The sequence below is a fragment of the Balaenoptera musculus genome, chromosome 6 (assembly GCF_009873245.2).
Source record: "Balaenoptera musculus isolate JJ_BM4_2016_0621 chromosome 6, mBalMus1.pri.v3, whole genome shotgun sequence".
Taxonomy (NCBI): Eukaryota; Metazoa; Chordata; class Mammalia; order Artiodactyla; family Balaenopteridae; genus Balaenoptera; species Balaenoptera musculus.
This window is the reverse complement of record NC_045790.1, coordinates 108,770,525-108,789,863: the sequence shown is the minus strand read 5'-3', so window position 1 is coordinate 108,789,863 and position 19,339 is coordinate 108,770,525. Positions and strand designations below refer to the sequence as shown.

The 19,339-nt window shown below is 52.4% G+C and overlaps 1 protein-coding gene across 13 annotated transcripts in view; it reads right to left on the bottom strand.

Moving 5' to 3' along the window:
- The window catches only part of DNM1 (dynamin 1), a 45,185-nt gene that overhangs the window by 13,431 nt on the left and 12,415 nt on the right, over positions 1-19,339 (bottom strand). For 10 of the 13 annotated variants that reach the window (XR_005020180.1, XR_005020181.1, XR_005020183.1 and 7 more), the window contains exons 2-14: positions 16,555-16,628; positions 16,186-16,335; positions 15,610-15,813; positions 15,226-15,324; positions 14,961-15,121; positions 13,803-13,945; positions 13,534-13,669; positions 13,274-13,341; positions 12,007-12,145; positions 4,580-4,666; positions 2,005-2,075; positions 1,781-1,832; positions 1,564-1,575 (exon numbers count right to left, since the gene is read on the bottom strand). Coding sequence is in view for 9 of the 13 variants with exons in the window: in XM_036854261.1 (XP_036710156.1) it covers positions 1,564-1,575; positions 1,781-1,832; positions 2,005-2,075; positions 4,580-4,666; positions 12,007-12,145; positions 13,274-13,341; positions 13,534-13,669; positions 13,803-13,945; positions 14,961-15,121; positions 15,226-15,324; positions 15,610-15,813; positions 16,186-16,335; positions 16,555-16,628 (1,396 nt within the window). In the remaining 4 variants the exon portion in view is untranslated. Of the gene's footprint in view, positions 1-1,563; positions 1,576-1,780; positions 1,833-2,004; positions 2,076-4,579; positions 4,667-10,209; positions 10,349-12,006; positions 12,146-13,273; positions 13,342-13,533; positions 13,670-13,802; positions 13,946-14,960; positions 15,122-15,225; positions 15,325-15,609; positions 15,814-16,185; positions 16,336-16,554; positions 16,629-19,339 lie in introns of all 13 variants that reach the window. The other 3 variants (XM_036854262.1, XM_036854256.1, XM_036854259.1) reach the window with 1 other exon arrangement.

Sequence of the window (19,339 nt, the reverse complement as noted above, 5' to 3'; positions counted from 1 at the left end):
AGCCACCCCCCCGCCCCCACTCCCAGCCCTCCTTAAACCTCTCTGGCTTCCCCGAGAACCTTGCGGAGAACCCAAGTCACACAGCGGATCACAGCTAGTAGCTGCGTTAGTCATTAACAGGGATGTGGTAGCCAAGTGCCTCATGACCACTCTCCCACTCTCCCGGTCTGGAGAGGATCCCCTCAGCATCTTGTCACTGTCTTTGGAATTGAGTCTGAATGCCACACCCTGGCCCTCCATCTCCCCAATCTGACCAACAGACCTTTCCACCCTGCTCCTGCCCTGACTCGCAGCCTTTGTCCTCCCTCGGCCACCCCCAGCTCTGCCCTCCTCCCTGCTCACCCAAAACCCCCTTCCAGGGCCCCAGCACCAGGGGTCTCCTGTTCCCCCCACTCCCACCATGCCTGGGGCTTGACTACAAGCCCAGGCTTCCAAGGGGCAGGGCCAGAGTCTGACTCCTGTCCAGGGGCCAGCACAGTACAGGCACCAGTGAGTGTTTGATGAACCGAATTGCCCTGGGATATTGCATTCATTAGCTCCTTCATTCTATTTAGCACCTACTGTATGCCAGGCACTGCACTGGGGGCTGAGGATTTACTGGTGAACAAGACAGACCCAGCCCTTCCCCTTATGGGGTTCAGGAGGGAAATGATATGATGCCAGTAATCACACAAACACCTAGATTATCACAAAGAAACTACAGCCTCTGGAAGAGCTCAAACTCTATGGCTGGTGGTACAACCAGGGCTGAGAAGTGATGTTTCAGCAGAGATCTGAAGGACAGAATAGGTAAGGAGGCACTGGTCTCTTGACATTTCATTCATCTCTTTACTCAACTCTCTGGTAGAGATGTCAGCTTAAAACCATTCTCTCGGGCTTCCCTGGTGGCGCAGTGGTTGGGAATCTGCCTGCCAATGCAGGGGACACGGGTTCGTGCCCTGGTCTGGGAAGATCCCACATGCCGCGGAGCAACTAAGCCCGTGAGCCACAACTACTGAGCCTGCGCATCTGGAGCCTGTGCTCCGCAACGGGAGAGGCCGCGACAGTGAGAGGGCCGCGCACCGCGATGAAGAGTGGCCCCCGCTCTCCGCAACTGGAGAAAGCCCTCGCACAGAAACGAAGACCCAACACAGCCAAAAATAAATAAATAAATAAATAAATAAAAAACAAAAACAAAAACAAAAAAACCCCCAACATTCTCTCTCATCCATCCGTCCATCTATCCATCCATCAGTCCATCCATCCATCCATCCAACAGATATTTAAAGAGCTCCTACTCAGTGCCAGGCCCCTGCCAGGCATTTTCACCCACCCCAGCCCACATGGTCTACCTCTGGCTGAAGTAGATGCTTAGTTCATGCGCAATGATGGACAGATTGGTGGGACTCTGTGTGTGGCTAGACCCTGCCTCTGGCCTGAGTGCATATGTGGACACCCATGTGCTGGTGTGTGCAAGCAGCTCAAGCCAAAGGCTGCCCTCTTGACCCCTGCACATCCCCACTACAAATGGGTCCCCTCCTCCCCCTCACTACACAAACCAAGAGCCCCAGTCCTGGTACTCACCAGAATCTCATCCTGCAAAGAGGTAACCATAGCAACCACGAGAAGCACCGGGAGAGAGGAGAGAGGGTTACTGATGCAGAGTGGGAGGCTTGTGGCTGGCATCTGACAGGCTCTCTGGCCCCTGTGGGACCCTTCCCCTCGGGGGAGGGGGATCTCAGAGCTTGGCGTCCATCCGGCACCCTCCATCCCTCCGGCTGGGGCAGTGGAGTTCACTCACCTGGTTCCCTGAAGCCTTCTTCTTGTTCATCTGGTTGCTCCTCTGCTGAGCACTAATGAGGAGAGAAAGAAGAGTCCCAGAAACTTCTCTCAAGAGGCCCGGCTTCATTGCTACTGCTCAGTGGGCACCAGACCCAGAGGCTTAACCCAACAGGCCTGGGTCCTACACACACATACACACACAGTCACACGAGGTGTCACCTTCTCTGACCAGGGAGCACTCACTTGGCAAAGCCTATGAAGTCCTCATGGTTGGTATTCATGTAAGCCAGTTCAATATCGATGAGGAGCATGACCTTCAAGGATACACAGGTCAGCAGTAAAGTGGAAAAGATACCACAGAGTTTTAAAATGCATGAAAAGCTGGGAGAAGCATACTTGCAGCATGTATAGAGTCCATAATAAATCAATCTATAATCCACAATAAATAAATGTATCCATAATAGTATCCATAATAAACAAAGAGTTCCTATAAATCAATAAGTGGAAGACAAGAAACACAAATCAAAATAGTCAAAGAACATGAATGGGTAACCCATAGAAGAAATGCGTACAATCAATAAGGATATGTAAAAAATGCTCCCTCTCATTAATAAAGAAATGTAAGTTAAAATGAGATCCCTTTTTAACCTATCAAATTAATAATAAATATTGATAATGACCAGCGTGGGCACAACTGTGGGAAGACAGATTCTCTCACATACCATTGGTGGAACTGTAAATTAGTATCACCTTCTTGGAGGGCAGTTTGGCAATATTTGACAACATTAAAATGCATATATTCACTTCTAGAACTATATCTCACAGATAAGCTCCTTGAGTGAGCAAAGATACATGTACCAGGGTGTTCAGTCTGGTGTGGTTTGTAGCAGAGAAAAACTGGGAACAAGCCAACGGCTATCAGAAGGTGAAATAGATTATGGTATCCTCGAAACTAAAAGGCACTCTACAGCTGTTCAGAAGAATGAGGATAACTTCTAGATTCTGGCATGGGAAAATCCCCTTTGCAAATAATTAAGAGTGATGGGATTTGTAACCAAATTGTGATGGGGGTGACATTCCTGACGCTCAGTGCCGGGTTCAGACCCAGGCCCTGCTGCTTCCTGTGAGTTTGTCCTCACCGAGCTTCAAATTCCACAAGTGAAGGGTTTCAGCCTCACAGGAGTGGTGAAGACACAGTGAGAGGAGGAAGGTCATGGGTCTGACCTGTAATAGGTGCTCAACAGATGTTAGCTACAATTATCTTCAGAGAAAAAAAGGCAAGACACACCACAGGATTGTGATTCTTTAAGAGTAAGAGGAAATCTGGAATCTGTATGTGCCTAGGGAAAATGTCTGGAAGGGGACACACCAAACTTTTAATAATGGTTCTTTTATGGGAGACTGGGGGCGGGGAAGAGTGAATGGAGGAACACTTACTCGTAATTTAATGACTTCTGTACTGATTGAATATTTTATTGAGTATTTATCATTTTGTCATTAAAAAGAGACCAGTGAGGATTTAGAAACACAACATGGGCAACAAAAATGTGAGTGATTAGGGACAGCACCATTGTGGAGAAGGGGTGTATGAGGATGGAAGCTGGGAATTGGGAGTCAGAGGTGGGTATAGACAGAAGATGACAGGGAGATGGCCAAGGAAAAAGGACTCGCCTGTGAACTTTGTGAGAGCCATGAGGGAACCTGCTCACCTCTGCTCCTCCCAGCTCAGAGGAGCATTCAGGGAATATGCTTCTTATTGAATGAATGAATGAATGAATGAATGAATGAATATTTGATAAATGACTACATAAAAGGAAGGGAGGGCGCCTATGAGGGGTGTATGGTGACCCAGAGAAACAGCAAAGAGAGAGAGAGAGGCCCAAAGTGAGATGACCAGAGTATAGACAGTTGAGAAGCAGATGGTGGGATTGTAAAATGGAGCAGCTTCTCTAGAGAACTGTATGGCAGGTCCTCAAAAAATTAAACATAGAATTACCATATGATCCAGCAATTCCATTTCTGGAAATATACCCTAAAGATTTAAAAGCAAGCTCTCAAAGAGATATTTGTGCACCTGTGTTCATAGCAGCATTATTCACAATAGCCAAAAAGTGGAAACAAACAGATAAACAAAATGTGGTCTATTCATACAATGGAATATTATTCAGCCTTAAAAAGGAAAGATATTCTGACACGTGCTACAACATGGATGAAGCTTGCAAACATTATGCTAAGTGAAGTTAGCCAGAAACAGAAGGACAAATGTTGCATGCTTCCACTTATATGAGGTACCTAGAGTCATCAACTTCATAGAAACAGAAAGGAGAATGGTGGTTGCCAGGGGCTGGGAGGAAGGGGGAATGGGAGTCATTTTTGTTTGTTTGTTTTTGGCCGCACTGTGTGACATGTGGGATCTTCGTTCCCCAACCAGGGATTGAACCCGCACCCCCTGCATTGGGATCGTGGAGTCTTAACCACTGGACCGCCAGGGAAGTCCCTAGGAGTCACGGTTTAAGGGGGACAGAGTTTCATTTTAGGAAGATGAAAAGTTCTGAAGATGGATGGTGGTGATGGTTGCACAGCAATCTGAATGTACATAATACCACTGAACTGCACAATTTAAAGTGGTTAAAACAGGAAAATTTATGTTATGTATATATTTTCTCACAACAAAAAAGAGCAAGAGAGAAGCAGAAAGTTAATACAAGGAGAGGAAGTATAAGAGAGACTGAGACAGAAAAGACAAAGTGGGAAGAAGGAGGTGAGCCCAAGGACAGGAGTGAAAGGTGAGGGAAGAGGGGGCGGTGCGTGGGCTCACCTGCTCCTTGGTGCGACCCTCGCGCTCCCGGATGTGGGTGGTCACGATGCGCTCCATCTCCTCCCGCAGCCGGGGGTACTGCTGGAGCTGGGGAGGGGGGGAGGGGAGAGAGCCACGTACACTGGGGGCATGGGTAGGGGGCACCCAAACCCCACCAGAATCCAGGGGCGTGGGGTGGGAGGGACACGCAGAATGCCCCACACCTGGGGGCCCAGGAAGCTGATGGCACCAAGCCACAGCCACCCCTTTCCCCCAACTGTGGGTTCCAAATGGCAAGTCAAGGGTCTTCCCAGTCCCGGGCCCTCTTCACTAGCCTACCTGGGCAACTTCATGGGCCCGGCAGTTCTCATGAGCACAAATGCCTTGGGAATCGGCCTGCTCCTCGGCTGCCATCTTGGTGGCAGCCATATTGGAAACAGACCTATTCGATTGAGGCCTTTGTTTGGGGCGCTGTTAGCGCCCCAAACTTTCACTGATCCTCAGGGCTACCCCTTGCCTCCTCAAAGGCTTGGAGGCACAGTCAGGTGGGGAAACAGGCAGGTAACAGCCTGCAGATTACGATCCAGGGAGAATCTGGGGAGGGCAGGGCCCGAGGTGCCAGGTGGCCTCCTGAGTCAGGCTGGGGACAGGCAATGCTCCTTGTCAGAGCTGGGGGAGGGGAGCAGGGGAAAACCAGCAGTCACACAAAGGACATGCAGGAGGCACAGGCATGCGAGGGCGTTGGGGGGTGGGGTGGGCATGCGGAGCGGGAGTGCCAGCGGCATGAGCAGTACCCTGCGGGGGCCCTCTTGGTAGCGTCCACCCGGCTTTGCCTCCCTTTGCATGCCCTGTCCTGGCACCACTACCCCGACACATCTGCCTGGCTCAGAGCTGGCCGGCCAGCCTGTCTCTACCCCACTCCTTTGGGGGTAGAAGCTCAGTAGCACCCTTCTACCCACACCCCCCCCCCCTCAGTTTTTATCAACTGAGGCCAAAGGGGAAGTTGCTCCAAACCCTTCCCCCCTGCCTGTGAACTCTGCCTTCAGCTCAGCCAGGCTCTGGACAAAACCCGGGTTGACTCCTCCTTCAGGACTCTGTTGAATAGCGTGTCTTCCAGAAAGCCTACTGTGACCACCTCCATGTGCCCCATCCCTCTCCACCCCCCTTCCCTCCCCAAACTGGACTGTAATTGCCCTGAAGGTAGGGCCCAGGGCTGGGCACACTGCCAGTGCCCAAAGAGGGCATGTTGAAAGAATGAGGGAATGAATGAAGGATGGAAGTCTTTGCCCTCCTTGCCAGGGTGAGCAGACATGGGCTCCTCTGCCCTCTGGCTCATGAACCGGCAGCTCCTTGGAGAGGGGGACTCGCTGAGCTGCTGATGGTGGGAGTCTACCCAAGGGGACCTCCTCCTCTGCCATGGAGGGGCCCAGGCTGGGCAAAGCTAGACCCACACCTTGTCCCTCTTCCCATCCTGGGTCAGGCCCCGCAGGTGGATCCCCCTATGTGGGAAGAGAGCTGGAGGTTAGCGTGCCTGGGTCACAGGTAGTGATTCTGAGGGCAAGATGGAGGCCAAGGGGATGGGGTGGGGGTGGGGTGGGGGGCATCAGGAGAGGCAGGAGGGTGGGGGAGAAAGCAGCGCCCTGGATGCCAGCCCAGGAGAGGCAGACTTGAGAGATGCCACATCCTCCCCACTCCCCCCCGACTGTTCCATGGCTCTGCCAAGGGTGTGGCTCATGTGGCCAAGCTCAGGGGACCTGGGAGAGAGGCAGCCTGAGAGCCGGGGCTTAGAAACAGCACTGGCTGGAGGGGCCCAGTGGACCCTGCTGCCCCGAGAGGCTCAGGGATGGGTCATCACTCCTCACAGTCCCCGAGTTGGGGCGGATTTGGGACCGAGTCACGGCCACCAGAAAAGCCTCCTCTGAGATGGTCCCAAGTGCTCCCTCCCTGGGTGGCATTGCGGGAGGGGCAAGGAGGGAGGAGGAGGGAGCAGTTTGCCAAAGAGCGTGACCAGTTCTCCCACTAACGGCCTGGATGTTACATTTGTCAAGTTTTCCATGTGTCACAAATGACAGGGCAGCCTCAGCCCCTTTGGGGAGTTCTGTTCCCTTTGAGCATCTTTTTCCATTCTGGCTGCCTCTGCGCATTTCCAGAACTTTCAGCCAGTTTTTAAAATGGAACTTTTCTCTCTCAGGTCTTGGCTAAGTGGGGCAGTCAGCCTGGAGCCCACTGTTTAGTGGTCAGGAATGCAGGCCCTGGAGCCACCATGGCTCTGGGTTCAAAGCGAGCCCCCTACCCTGCTGACTTTCCTTGGAAAAGTGCTTGGACCCCTCTGAGCCTCAGTTTCTCCATGTGTGAAATGAGGTAATAATGGCACCTTCCCTCTTAGGGTTGTTGAGAGGACTGAGCAGCACACCCTGTGCTGGACATTAAACTCCAGATTTCATCCAGAGATGAAACTCTAATCCCAGCAGGGCTAGGAATAATCAGCAGGAGTGGCTTGCTAAATTTAGAAGATTTGGGGAGGGAAAAAAAAAGAGGAAGATGGGTGAATTTTGCTATGTAAACAAAAAACTACTATGCATTAAATCAATTAAAAGGCAATTTTTTTTAGAAATAATTTATAAGCTTTCCTTTCTAAAGTTTTTGTTGATCAATTTTTCTCCTTACAAAAATTTACCGACTCACTGTAAGAAATCTGAATATGACTAAAGTTTGTGAAGTAGAAATGAAAAAATTCCTGTGTTCTTTGCCTTCTTAAAATAATGGTTAGTAACTATGCCTTTGGAATTGTATCACTTATGTAGATTATTATATTATATTATATTATATATTTTATATATTTATCATTTATATATATTAATTTCCCCCCCCAAATTCTACACGTTCGTCTCTGAGACCTGCTTTTCCCCCCATGGTACATTGTGGAAGGACACGTGAATGGAAATAAATATCCCTTGCCCTTTTAACAACTATAGTCTTTCATTGTCTGTGTGATACCATAGTCAATCCCCTCTTGATGGACATCTGGGTTGTTTCCAAAATATTACCATTTACCCTAATTAGTGCTTTTTTGGAAGGCAATTCAGCAAAGTGTTCCACAGTTTTTAAATGTTCATATCTAGTAATCAGTCTTCTAGGAATCTATCCTAAGGAAATAATCCTAGAGAAAGAAAAATAAAATTCTTTATACACAAAGATGTTCATTGCCAGGGTATTTATAATATTGAAAAACTAGAGACTGTTTCAGTGTTCACCAATAGGAAAATGGTTAAGTAAACTATGATAAATCTATTCAATAGAATATTACGCAATCATTAAAAATGTTCACATAGGGACTTCCGTGGTGGGGCAGTGGTTAAGAATCCACCTGCCAATGCAGGGGACACAGGTTTGAGCCCTGGTCCTGGAAGATCCCACATGCCGTGGAGCAACTAAGCCCATGCGCCACAACTACTGAGCCTGCGCTCTAGAGCCAGTGAGCCACAACTACTGAGCCCACGCACTGCAACTACTGAAGCCCGCATGCCTAGAGCCCGTGCTCCGCAACAAGAGAAGCCACTGCAATGAGAAGCCCGCGCACCGCAACGAAGAGTAGCCTCTGCTCGCCGCAACTAGAGAAAGCCTGCGCACAGCAACGAAGACCCAACGCAGCCAAAAATTAAATAAATAAATAAATAAATAAAATTTATTTAAAAAAATGTTCACATCGACTATGTAATAACACCCACCAAAATGTATGTTATTAAGAGAAAAAGCAGGATACTAATATATTCACAGTGTAAATACCTAACAAAGTAAATAAACCTATGTACAGAAAAAAACAGTTTGGGGGAATAAATTGGTGAAAACTCTTTGGCGAGCAAATCTTGCAGAAGTTACCAAAACTGTGAATGCTCACATCCATTGACTAGGCAATTCTATACTAGAAATTTGCTCTAAAGAAATGACAGGATAAGTACTACAAATATATTTATAAGGCTATTCACTGCAGCACTGTTTGTAAAAGAAAAACAAAAAAAAAGGTGGAAACAACCTAAATGTCTGTCAATAGGATATTGAATATATAAATCATGTCATATTTCTACAGTGGAATACAATTCAGCTGTTCAAGGGCATGATCTTTACGTAGCTACTACAAGGATTCCGCTCCGCATTGCTCAGTAAAAAAGAAGAGTTCACCGATCAGTGTGGTCAGTGTGATCCCTTTTAGGTTAAAACCGGTGTATATTTGTAATTAGTTAGGAAGGGTCTACTGCTAGCACACCCTAGTCCTTATCTCTAGGGCTGTGAGCTTATAGGGACTTTTGCTTTCTCTGTGCAGTTTGAATATTTTGATAACAATCATGTATGATCAGAACAAAATCAATACCGATAATTTCCTTTTTTTAAAAAAGGAGTGTATTTGCAGGAAATGTACAAAAATCTCAGTGTGGCTCTTGGAAAGGGAGTGTTGTTGCCTCCTTTTCACTCTTGGGCATTTTCCAAATTTTCTCTAATTGAGAATGTATCCCTTTCACAATGAAAACCCAAAGTTTTAAAAAATTTAGATATATTTTGTGTTCTTTTGTAAAGAGATTTGAGGTAGCTTAAAATAAACTCGGTATTTTTTAGTTTAGCAAAAGTTAAGATTGCGTTGCTTAGTATTCATGATGCAGTGGGACCGTGATTTAGATGTCATGATATATACTATGCAATGGAGAGTCCAGCCCAGATTTGATTCCACCTGGATCAGGCACTGAGTGGATGCTAATTTGCTTAATCTATCCCCGTTTGGCACAGAAGTGAGCAAAAGTGAGATAGGATTGTGTAAGGGGCGCACAGGACTAATTATATATGAGCCATGAAAACCGCGATACTTATTTAAAACATGAAGTTAAGGCAGATGTTCCCCCACCTCTCAGTGTAGAGAGCTTTTTCAAATACAAGTGAGGCTGGACTCATGCAGGCCCCTGGGAAGAACTGCTTTAGACGATCTGGCGAAAAGTCCCCAAAATGCCCCAAAGTAGACAAATAGGAAAAAGCCATCTAAAAGGTCACGGATGACTCAAAAGAGGCTGACCCTGTCAAACATGTATGGATTACAGTAAAGTGAGTAACCCAATATGCTTTTAGGCAAATTGGTTTTGAGGGACTGGGATAGCTCCCCTGCCCCAGGAGGCCCTGATCCCAGATCTCTTCCCTCAGCCTCCCTAGATCTGAATCCCACTCTGCTGTTCCTTTTCTGAGACTCAGTTTTGTCATCTGTAAAATGGGGATAAGACTACTCACTGCTTAGGGTTGTTAAAAGGATTAAGTCAGATAACAAGGGCAGGCACTTAGCCTAGTGCTTGGCACACAGTAGGTGCTCGATAAACAGCGGCCACCTCCTTATCATCATCACCATCAAAGCGGCCATTGAGGATGCTTGGGTTAGAGCAAAGTCTTCTGGCAGAGGTGGGGGCCTGAAGGAATCATGAGTACAGTAGACCCAGGGTTAGAAGCTGGCATGAGACCCTGGGGCCAGGAATCACCCGGGCCGGCCTGGGCGTCTGGGTCCACCTGGGTGGCTGAGAGGCTGCCAGCCTTGCTCAGCAGTTGGTTCTTGCCCACGGGAGGCCCTGGCCATGAGGAAGGGGTGGCCAGGCCCAGCCCCTCCCGGGCGGCCATCATACCTTTTCGCTACACTTTCTGATGGTGGCCGTGAGCTCACTGACTACCATATCCACACACTTGATACTGGGCTCTTTAAGCTTCTGCACCTGCTTTTTCACTGTGGCTTCAAAAGCGAGATCAGGTGTGAAGAGGCCTGTCCTGCACCCGGGGAGGAGGAGGGGAACAGGAGGAGGAGCAGCCGGGGGTGGGCGGGCGAGGAGAAGGAGGGGAGTGAAAGCCAAGCAGGGCCAGGGTCCGGGGTGGAGGATGGCACGGACACGAGGGAAGAGAGAGAGACACCGACACAGAGAAAGAGAGAGAGAAGAGAAGACAATGTGAGCGTGGGACCTGGCCCTCCTGCCGCCACCTGGATTGGCACCTCCCAGGTGCTGCCAAGCAACCCCCAGGGCTCTGAGGGCATGGGAGGGGTCTGAGGGACCAAGCCCCTGCCCCAACCAAGGGCACTTACGGAGTTCATATTCTCTCCCCAGGGCTTGCCTCCCTCCTCTCCCCCACTCTTCAGCTACACTGAGCCTGCCCTCTCTCTCTTTTCCTATGCCGTCTTTGTCCTTTTCCTATGCCGTCCTGCTGAGGAGCTGACCCAGGCCAGGACCCCAATCACCCACATTCTGTTCAATTCTAGGTTTCCCAGAACCTCCTGTATTCGCTTCATCCCGACTCCAAAGCCCAGCACCATTCCCTATTCTCCACCAAGGTTGTTGCATTCAGCCTGCTGCCCAGGCTGTGCACTGCACAACTCCAGGGGGCTCCATTTCCATAGACTATGGGGCAGATGATGCCTCCTGGAGTTGCTGTGTAGCTGCCTGATCGCCATTCTCCAGCTCCCTGCTCTACTCCTGCCCTTCCCTTTCTCCTCAAGGGGCATCCTTTGCCTCTCCTCCTAAGGAGTCTGGAGGAGCTCAGTTTGGAAAGACAGAGAGAGAGAAGAGGAAAGACAGAAAGAGTGGAGATGGTGATAGAGAGGGGCCAGGGCAGCAGTGGGGAGGGGAAAGGAAGGGAGTCTGGGGGTGGAATCAAACGAGCACTGGACTTGGAGTCCAAAGCCTTGGCTCCAAGTAACAGCTCTGCCACCTCCTAGCTCATATGACCTCGGGCAAGTCACTTGATCTCCCGAGCCTCAGTTTTCCTGCTGTGAAATGGGTGCCATCCTCCCTGCCCTGCCGTGCCCTCCTCGAGTGGTTCTGTGAGGCTCAAATGACATAGCAGAGGGGGCTCTGTCCCTGGAAGGCTGGATGTGGATGGAAGGGACGGGGAAGGTCCCGAGTGAGGGTCCTGAGTGAGGGTCCTGAGTGAGGATGGCGTGAGATGGGGAAGATGAAGGACAGTGGGGAGTCAGGGTACCTGCTTGACCCGGGTCCTCTGAATCCCTCTGGCTGTCCAGGCCCCTAGGGCAGCACCCAAGAAGGTCCTGTACTTCGTCTGTCTCCAGGGACAAGACTTCCCCAAGACCCCTCCCTGGAGCCCCCAAAGATGACCCCACCTCTGAGAGCAGGGAGGGGGCTCAGGGTCCCCTCTTCTCCCTGAGCTGGGGGAGCTCTTGGTGGGCTCTCAGGGCAAATTACCACCATCATACCTGTCTTTCCAATGTCTAATCCCTTGGTTCCCCTGGTCTGGGGGACAGGGCTGGGTGAGGCCCACCTCAGAGAGTCCCCCTCTCCTGGACTGTGGTGGCCTGCCTCCCCCACCCCGCTGAGGTCTGTACATGCTACCAGGAGGCACTGGGGGAGGTGGGGAAGGAGCGCCTGGCAGCAGAGCAGGGCGGGGCAGAGGCAGGGGCTGGCCGGGCAGCTGGTTACCTTCTTGGTGCACTGTCTAACGGTGCTGATTAGCTCCGAGATAACCATGTCCACACACTTGAGACACGGTTCTCGGATCTTCTTCACCTGCTTTTTCACAATGGTCTCAAAGGCCATGTCTGGGGTAAAGAGCCCCGTTCTGAACGCCCGGAGCGGAAGAAGGGCATGGTGTCACAGACCGGCTCCTGCCAGGAGCACCAGGCCAGGGCCCCGCCCTGCCCCACTGAGCTCTGCCCTCGGGGTCCTCCCACTACCCCTCTCTGGACTTCAGTGTCCCCATCTGTAAAATGGGCAGGAGGGATTCTGATGAAGGCCTTTCAATCGAAGCTCTTTAGGGCAAGACAAGGTCTGCTTATAACTGTTGCATTTGTCCTGCTTTGTCTTCAGATTCTGCTCATACAAAATGTTCTATGGCTAGAAATGGTTTGAAAACTGTCAAACTGGGTTTTCTTTAAGAGCCTTTCTGGGAATAAAGCATTTTATTTTAAGACTAGGAAAGAGATTTTTTTTCTTTTTTGTGCCTTAGCCAATGCAGTCTGTAAATTCCATGCCAAACCTTGGAATTGAACCTGCATGAAAGCAGTGACATTTTAGTCTTGTTCACTGCCTGGCACATAGCAGGTGCTTTAAATTTTCTTGTTGAATGGACAGTGTAGATCTGGGTCCCTGGAGCAGGGCTAAGCTTTTTAAGGAACAGTCTATTCTCCAGTCTTTGTCCCGGCTCCACAGGCCTTGGGGTTGGCTAGGAGGAGGAAAGTGGGGTGGAATGGGGCCAACTTTGGGCTAATGGGACTGTGGGCGGGTCTGGACGGTTGAGAGGCCTCATCCCATCATAAAAGGTTCACAGACTAACACCTGATGCTCCACCGCAGGCCCCACCCAGTGGTTTGGGCAGCTTTGCGCTGGATAGCACCGGGGGGAGCTGTCCTACCCTGGGGATGGGCAGGGGGCCCAAGCCCGAAGGGTGCTTCCCCAGCCACCTGTGTCTCGGGCTCTACCCCACTGGTCTAGCCTCCGGGCCGCTCCCAGGGACAAGCAAAGGAGGGTAGCAGGCTGCAGGTAGGGGGTGGCCTGGGTCTCCCATCCACCTCCCCTATCCAGAGCCTGTCCAAGCTGGGAGCCAGAAAGTCGGGGTTGAGGAGATTGGGGACTAGGTAGGGCTCTTGGTCCTTCCTGAGGGAGGCTCACTCCATCACTCCCTCTGTCTCTGCACTAGACCCCTCCTGCCTTCCAGGGTTCAGCTCCCCTCCCCGGGCCCAATACGTGCCTAATGCCATGTATATTCTTGATGGCATAGCTGATCTCCCTTCGGAGTTCCTTCTCGTCAAACTCCATCTGTGTAGGAGACAAAGAGATGGCTGGTCAGGGCCTGTTCTGCTACCTGGGAGGTCAAACAGGGTCCACCTCACTCCCAGAGCTGGGCATCAGGGCCTCTAGTGGGGTCAGCACACGTACGCATGAGAGAGTCTTAGGTAGGTGGGTGGGAGGATAGTCCTGAGCCCTCCTGCCCCTGGGGGTTCTGCCTACCTTGACCAGCTCAAAGGGGAAGCGCTCATGGAAGATCCGGTTGATGCGGGCTCCCCCCGACAGTTCATAGGTGTCGATCTGGTCCCCTGAGCCCTCAATGCGCTTCTCAAAGTCTACAGCAAATTGCTGGACCATCCTGGGGAGAGAGTGACATGACCTGAGGGGGCAGCAGCAACCCAGTGCAGGGAGCCCTGGGAGAGCCCTGTGCTGAGAGGCTGGGGCGAGGGGCAGCCCCACGATGGGGAGTCAGGGGTTGGGGAGGGCCTCACTGCAGCAGAGCCTTGGTCTTGCGCGCTGGGTCATCAGGGCGGAAGTTCTTGTACTCCTCCACCTCCTTCTCAATGGACAGCAGCTGGCTCTGAAGCTTGTTCCGCAGCCCTGGCAGCGTGTCCCGGATGTGGTTTGTCAGTTGCTGGCGGTGGGGGCGAGGAAAGGGTTAAGGCCATGGTCACAGACCCAGAATGCCCACAGGACCAGGCAGGGGCCAGGATGTCTGGGGCCCATGTGGACGTGGTGAGGTGCAGAGCCACAGCCCTGCCCACTGCTGTCCTGCCCACCAGAATGAAAGCTACCTGAGGGCGGGGACTGACACACAGTAGGTGCTCACAGAGGTGTATTAATTGAATTAATGAGTCAATAACTCCATTTTCAGTAGAAGCCAGAAATCTAGATTTTTATTTGAAATTACCTGTTTTTGACTCATAGTTTTAGACACCACAAGAGCCAGATGAAATGAATCAGGGGCAGTGATGGCTGGAAGACTGCCCCCTTGTGCCCTTTGGGTTTAAGGCCTCCCTTAAGGTAATTCTCAAGTTCTGAGGCTCACTCTGGTTAGGTCCCCACACACAGTATCTCCCTGAACTGCAGAATGACCCTAAGAAACAGGTCTCATCACCATTATCACCGTTTTACAGATGCAGAAATAGAGGCTCAGAGAGCTGGAGAGTCTTGGTGGGTGAGTGACAAAGCTGAGACTGGAACCCAGGTATGTGGCCTCCAGAGACTCCAGTTTTGTCCCATGCCACACTGCCTTCTTACTGTCAACACACATACACACACACACCCCTCAGTAATTCTGGAAGTCCCATTCCAGATGGAGAAACATCCTAGGGAAGCCCCTGGGATCACCCCCTCCGCAGATCAGCCTCTCCCCATTTCAGAAGGAGCAAAGGTCTTTAGCCAACCATACTCCAATCCTAGCCCCCAAGCCCAAGCCCTTGTCAATGCCACCCTCCACACAAGGTCTTGGACTTCTCTCCATTCTGGGGCGTTCCTAGGGCTCCCCTTCCTGGCCCCAGACAGGGAACGGTCAGCAAAGCTCTGGTGCTACCTCACTGTGGGACAGCGGGCAACCCTCACAAAATACGCTTAAATGATTCTGTTCTCATGCTGGTTTCCCCAGGCCTCATCCTGGCCTGAGCCCCTACCTGGTTAAGGACCTTCTGCAGGTAGGGCGTGCCCATGCGGTCAGCCAAGTGGCGGTAGGAAGGGTGGGAGAGGAAGAACTTGCGTTCAGCAGCCAAGGCAGCCGTGATATCTTTCTTACCATCGATGTCCTTCTGGCTCCGGTTCACCACTCCAATGTAGCCTGTGGATGGGGTGGGGGTCAGGGGCAACCAGCCTTGCGGGGGGTGAGGGGGGCAGTGTTACGAGGAGGGGCAGTGGGGTGGGTCAGGTGTGTGGCCTGCCGACCTCTGCGCAGCGGGAGCAGCTTGTTCTCCAGAACATCACGGGCATCTGTGCCCTCGTCCATCAGGTCCAGCTTAGTGATGACCCCGATGGTGCGCTGACCTGGGGGTGGCAGGAGAGGGTTGTCTACATCTGCACTTGCCCTCACACAGGCGCCCCAGGCACTCCCAATCCCACCCCACTCCCCCCATCTCCCAGCCCACTCCCTCCCTTACCCACTGCCTGCCTCTGCTCTCCCCGCCTCATTCATTCTCCACAGTAGCCAAAATGATTTTTAAAGGCATAAATCTGATCCCAGGCCTATTCGCTTAGACCCTCCAGTGGCTCCCCCTTACGCTGTGAATAGACCCCCAGGGCCTTGCGCATCGGCTACCTGTGAAAACCTACCCTGGGGGTCCACCTCCTTGGCGACCTTGAGGGCATCAGAGTTGGCCAGGTCGGAGTTGGCTGGGGACACGGCCAAGATGAGGCAATTCTCCTTGGTGACGAACTGCATAAGCATGTCCCGGATCTGGAACTCGATGTCGGGAGGTTGGTCCCCCACTGGGACCTTGGTCATTCCGGGCAGGTCCACTAAGGTCAGGTTCAGCACTGGACAGGGCAGCGAGAGGGCGGGCTCAAGGCGAGGGGCGTGGCCGGGGGCGGGCGGATTAAGGAACAGGGCCGGGCTTAGAGAGGATCTGTTAGGGAATGTGGCCGTAGGTGGGTGGGGTTAGGGAAACGTGAAGGGCTAAACGAAGGCCCGTTAGAGGCGTGGCCAGGGGTGGGCGGAGCCGTGGCAGTGTGGGACTAGGGGTAGGATACGCAGAGGAGGAGTCGCTGTTGGGGCGGAGTCTGCAGGAGGAGTGAAGCCCTTGAGGAGGTGCCAGCTAAGGGGCGGGGCCAAGAAGATGGTTCCCAAGGGGCGGGGCTCAGAGACGGAGCCGAGAGGCTGGGGGCGGGGCCAGGGCCAGGTCTCCTCACCGTGCGGCGAGTAGACGCGGAGGTTGATGGGCACCGGAGAGATGCCCTTGTTAGTGCCAGTCACCCGGTCGGTCTCAGCCTCAATCTCCTGGCGCACCTCCTCGAAGTCGGTGAATTTCTTGCCCTTGCAGTGCAGGAACTCAGCATATTCTGCCCCAGAAGGAGGGGGGCAAGGGGGAGTAAGCATCATAATAGCCGGAACCCACCTGGGTCCCATCTTCCGCTGGGAAAAGACACCCCCCCACACCATACACACACACAAAACATTGCCTTCTTCTCCCTCCCCCCACGCAAAGCCACCTCTCTGTTACGCATTTTTATCCCCGCTGTTCGGATGGGGAATGAGGCCCAAAGAGGGGAAGCCCATACCTGTGGTAGCATTGACCAGCTGCAGGACCAGGGGGCGTCGGGTGACAATGCCAGATCCTCGGGGCAGGAAGTCCCTGCAGTGAGTTGGGGGTGAGAAGAGGGGCAAGGTCTGAGGAGGCTCCCTCTGTCCCAGGGGCACTTGTCCTGCCATTGGGAGCCCCAAAACTTGCCCAAAGTTCCCTGCCACACCTTAGCCTAAGGGCTTCACTATGGGGAGAGGGCAGCTGAGAAAGGTGTAACAGATCACCCCAAAATCCTCTGGGTCACAGAATTTGTGCCTCTGAACTGACCCCCAGACCTCTCTCAGGTCTGCCCTGTATTAATTCTGAGCCAACAGGAAGTCCCTGCCCCAACCCAGCCACTGCCATTCAACTCAGGAGAAACTGAGGCATGAGGTGCCCCACCCCACGTGCCCAAGCGTCCAGTGGCCACAGAGTGGATGCCAAGGAAACGGAGTTGCACCTCCTCCCCCCCCCTTCCGCTGTGGGGAAAGGCAGCCTCTCACTTCCCCTTCCCTGGGCCCCATCTGGCTGGGGTTGAGGATGAGGGGGATGGGGGGAAGGAGGAGGCAAGGAAAAGAACTCATGCTCCTTAAGTACCTACTGCATGCCAGGCTCTTCGTGGGCAATATCTCCTGGACTCCACACAATAGCCTCATGAGGAAGACACTGTTATTATCCCCATTTTACAGACGAGGAAACTGAGGCTCAGAGACATTCAGGTTGCCCAGCCAGTATCTACCAGACCCTGGGCACAGATCTGTTTGACTCTCTGGTGAAAGCTTTCTGCCCTTCAACTCCCTGAAGACCCAGCTCCCTTTGAAGGACTGGACTGAGGCGTCCCAAAGTCACCTCATGCCCCTAGACCTGATGTCTATTCCTCAGACATCTGCTGTGTCACTGTCAACCTCAGCAGTCCTTTCAGCTAACTCTTGAGGGTGCCACTTCTCTCTGTCCTGTCAGCTCTTCTCATCTCCCCACCCACCCACCCACGGCCCCACCCAGGCCAGCACAAGAAGGAGGGTGGAGGCCTCTCCAGGGATCAGGCTGTTGGGATCACAGTTATGGGATTCCCAGGACTCAGGAAAGGGGGGAGCAGGCCAGAGCCTGAGGGACCACAGAGGTCTGGCCAGTCACCTCATTCATGGAGAGGCACATGGAGGCCCAGGGAGGGGAAAGGATACACTCACGATCCTACAGGGGGGACTTCCCAGGTGGCGCAGTGGTTAAGAATCCACCTGCCAATGCAGGGGACACGGGTCCAAGCCCTGGCCCAGGAAGATCTCACATGCCACGGAGCAACTAAGCCCGTGTGCCACAACTGCTGAGCCTGTGCTCTAGAGCCCGTGAGCCACAACTACCGAGCCCGTGAGCCACAACTACTGAAGCCCGTGCGCCTAGAGCCTGTGCTCCGCAACAAGAGAAGCCACTGCACTGAGAAGCCCGCGCACCGCAACGAAGAGTAGCCCCTGCTCGCTGCAACTAGAGAAAGCCCGTGTGCAGCAACAAAGACCCAACACAGCCAAAAATAAATTAAAAAAAAAAAAAAAAAAAAAGATCCTATAGGGCTGGGACACAGCCAGATCATGAACATGGGTCCCCTGCCCCCAGCCCAGAGCCTGACCCGGACTCACAAAGCAGGTTTGGGGCAGAGGGTTTGGGGACAACAGAGTAGGCCCAGGTTTCTGGGTTCAAGGCCTCATCTGGGGGCCCTGGGGAGGCCTCTTCCATCCCCTGTTCTCACCTTGCCCCACCTCTGGGGAGAGCAGAGGCTAATGGGGAGGAGTCAGCCACCTTATGGGGAAGGAGAATGATAAATCCTGCATTTATCCATCATTTCTAGGTGCCAGGCAAATGCTTTTCATTTGTGCAAGACTGTGAGCTTCAGAAGGGTGGGCTTGCATCTTTCTGTCTGTCTCTGTATCCCATGGCTCAGCACAAGGCTTAGCACACAAGACGTCCTTAATAAATGGGCACTGAATTCCCAAGTCCTCAAAAAGTGCTCTCATATGGAAATGATCATTTTACAGATGAGGCAACTGAGGCTCAGAAAGGTGAAGTGACTTGGCCAAGTTCACCCAATGAGGAATGGCAGAGCTGGGATTCAATCCTGGTGCTGTTGAACTCCAGAGCCTGTGAACTTTCCCATCAAACTCTGCTGCCCCCTAAACCTGAGGAGCCAGACTTGGCTTTTTATGTAATTCAATTAACTTCAGTCTAGAACATATCTGGGAGCAGCTGCTCTGTGCCAGGCTCTGTGCTGGGCCCTGGGGATGGGAGGAGATGAGTCAGACAGTTCCCAGCCCGAGGAGCTCACAGCATGGTGGGAGAGACAGAAGTAAACAGATAATGCAATGCAGTGTGACATGTGCTGGAATGGAGATGCACCAGGCAGCACAGAGAGGGAGGTGATTAACTGGGGGGGAGGCGAGCAGGGAGGGAGCTTCCTGTCTCTGTCTCTCCCATCCTTTATTCGCTGATGCCTTTGCAGGGGTGAGCCCCTAGTACTTGGGATCCCTCAGGGCTGTGGAGGTAGGACATCTGTTCTCACAGAGGCTGGGGTGGGCCTGGGGGCCTGGGGTCTACCTTCTTCCCCACCAGCTCCTCACCCAGCAGTACCATGGCAACAGTAGTTGCCATGGAAACTGCAGGAGGGGCTGGGAAGGATGGGACTCCCCACAGAGAGCCCCCTCCCCATGCAGAGACATGAACCTTCCCTGGAGCTCTTCCCTGAGAGCACCCCTCCGCCCCTCACACAGATGGGCCCACCTGGCCCTGGCAGGCCT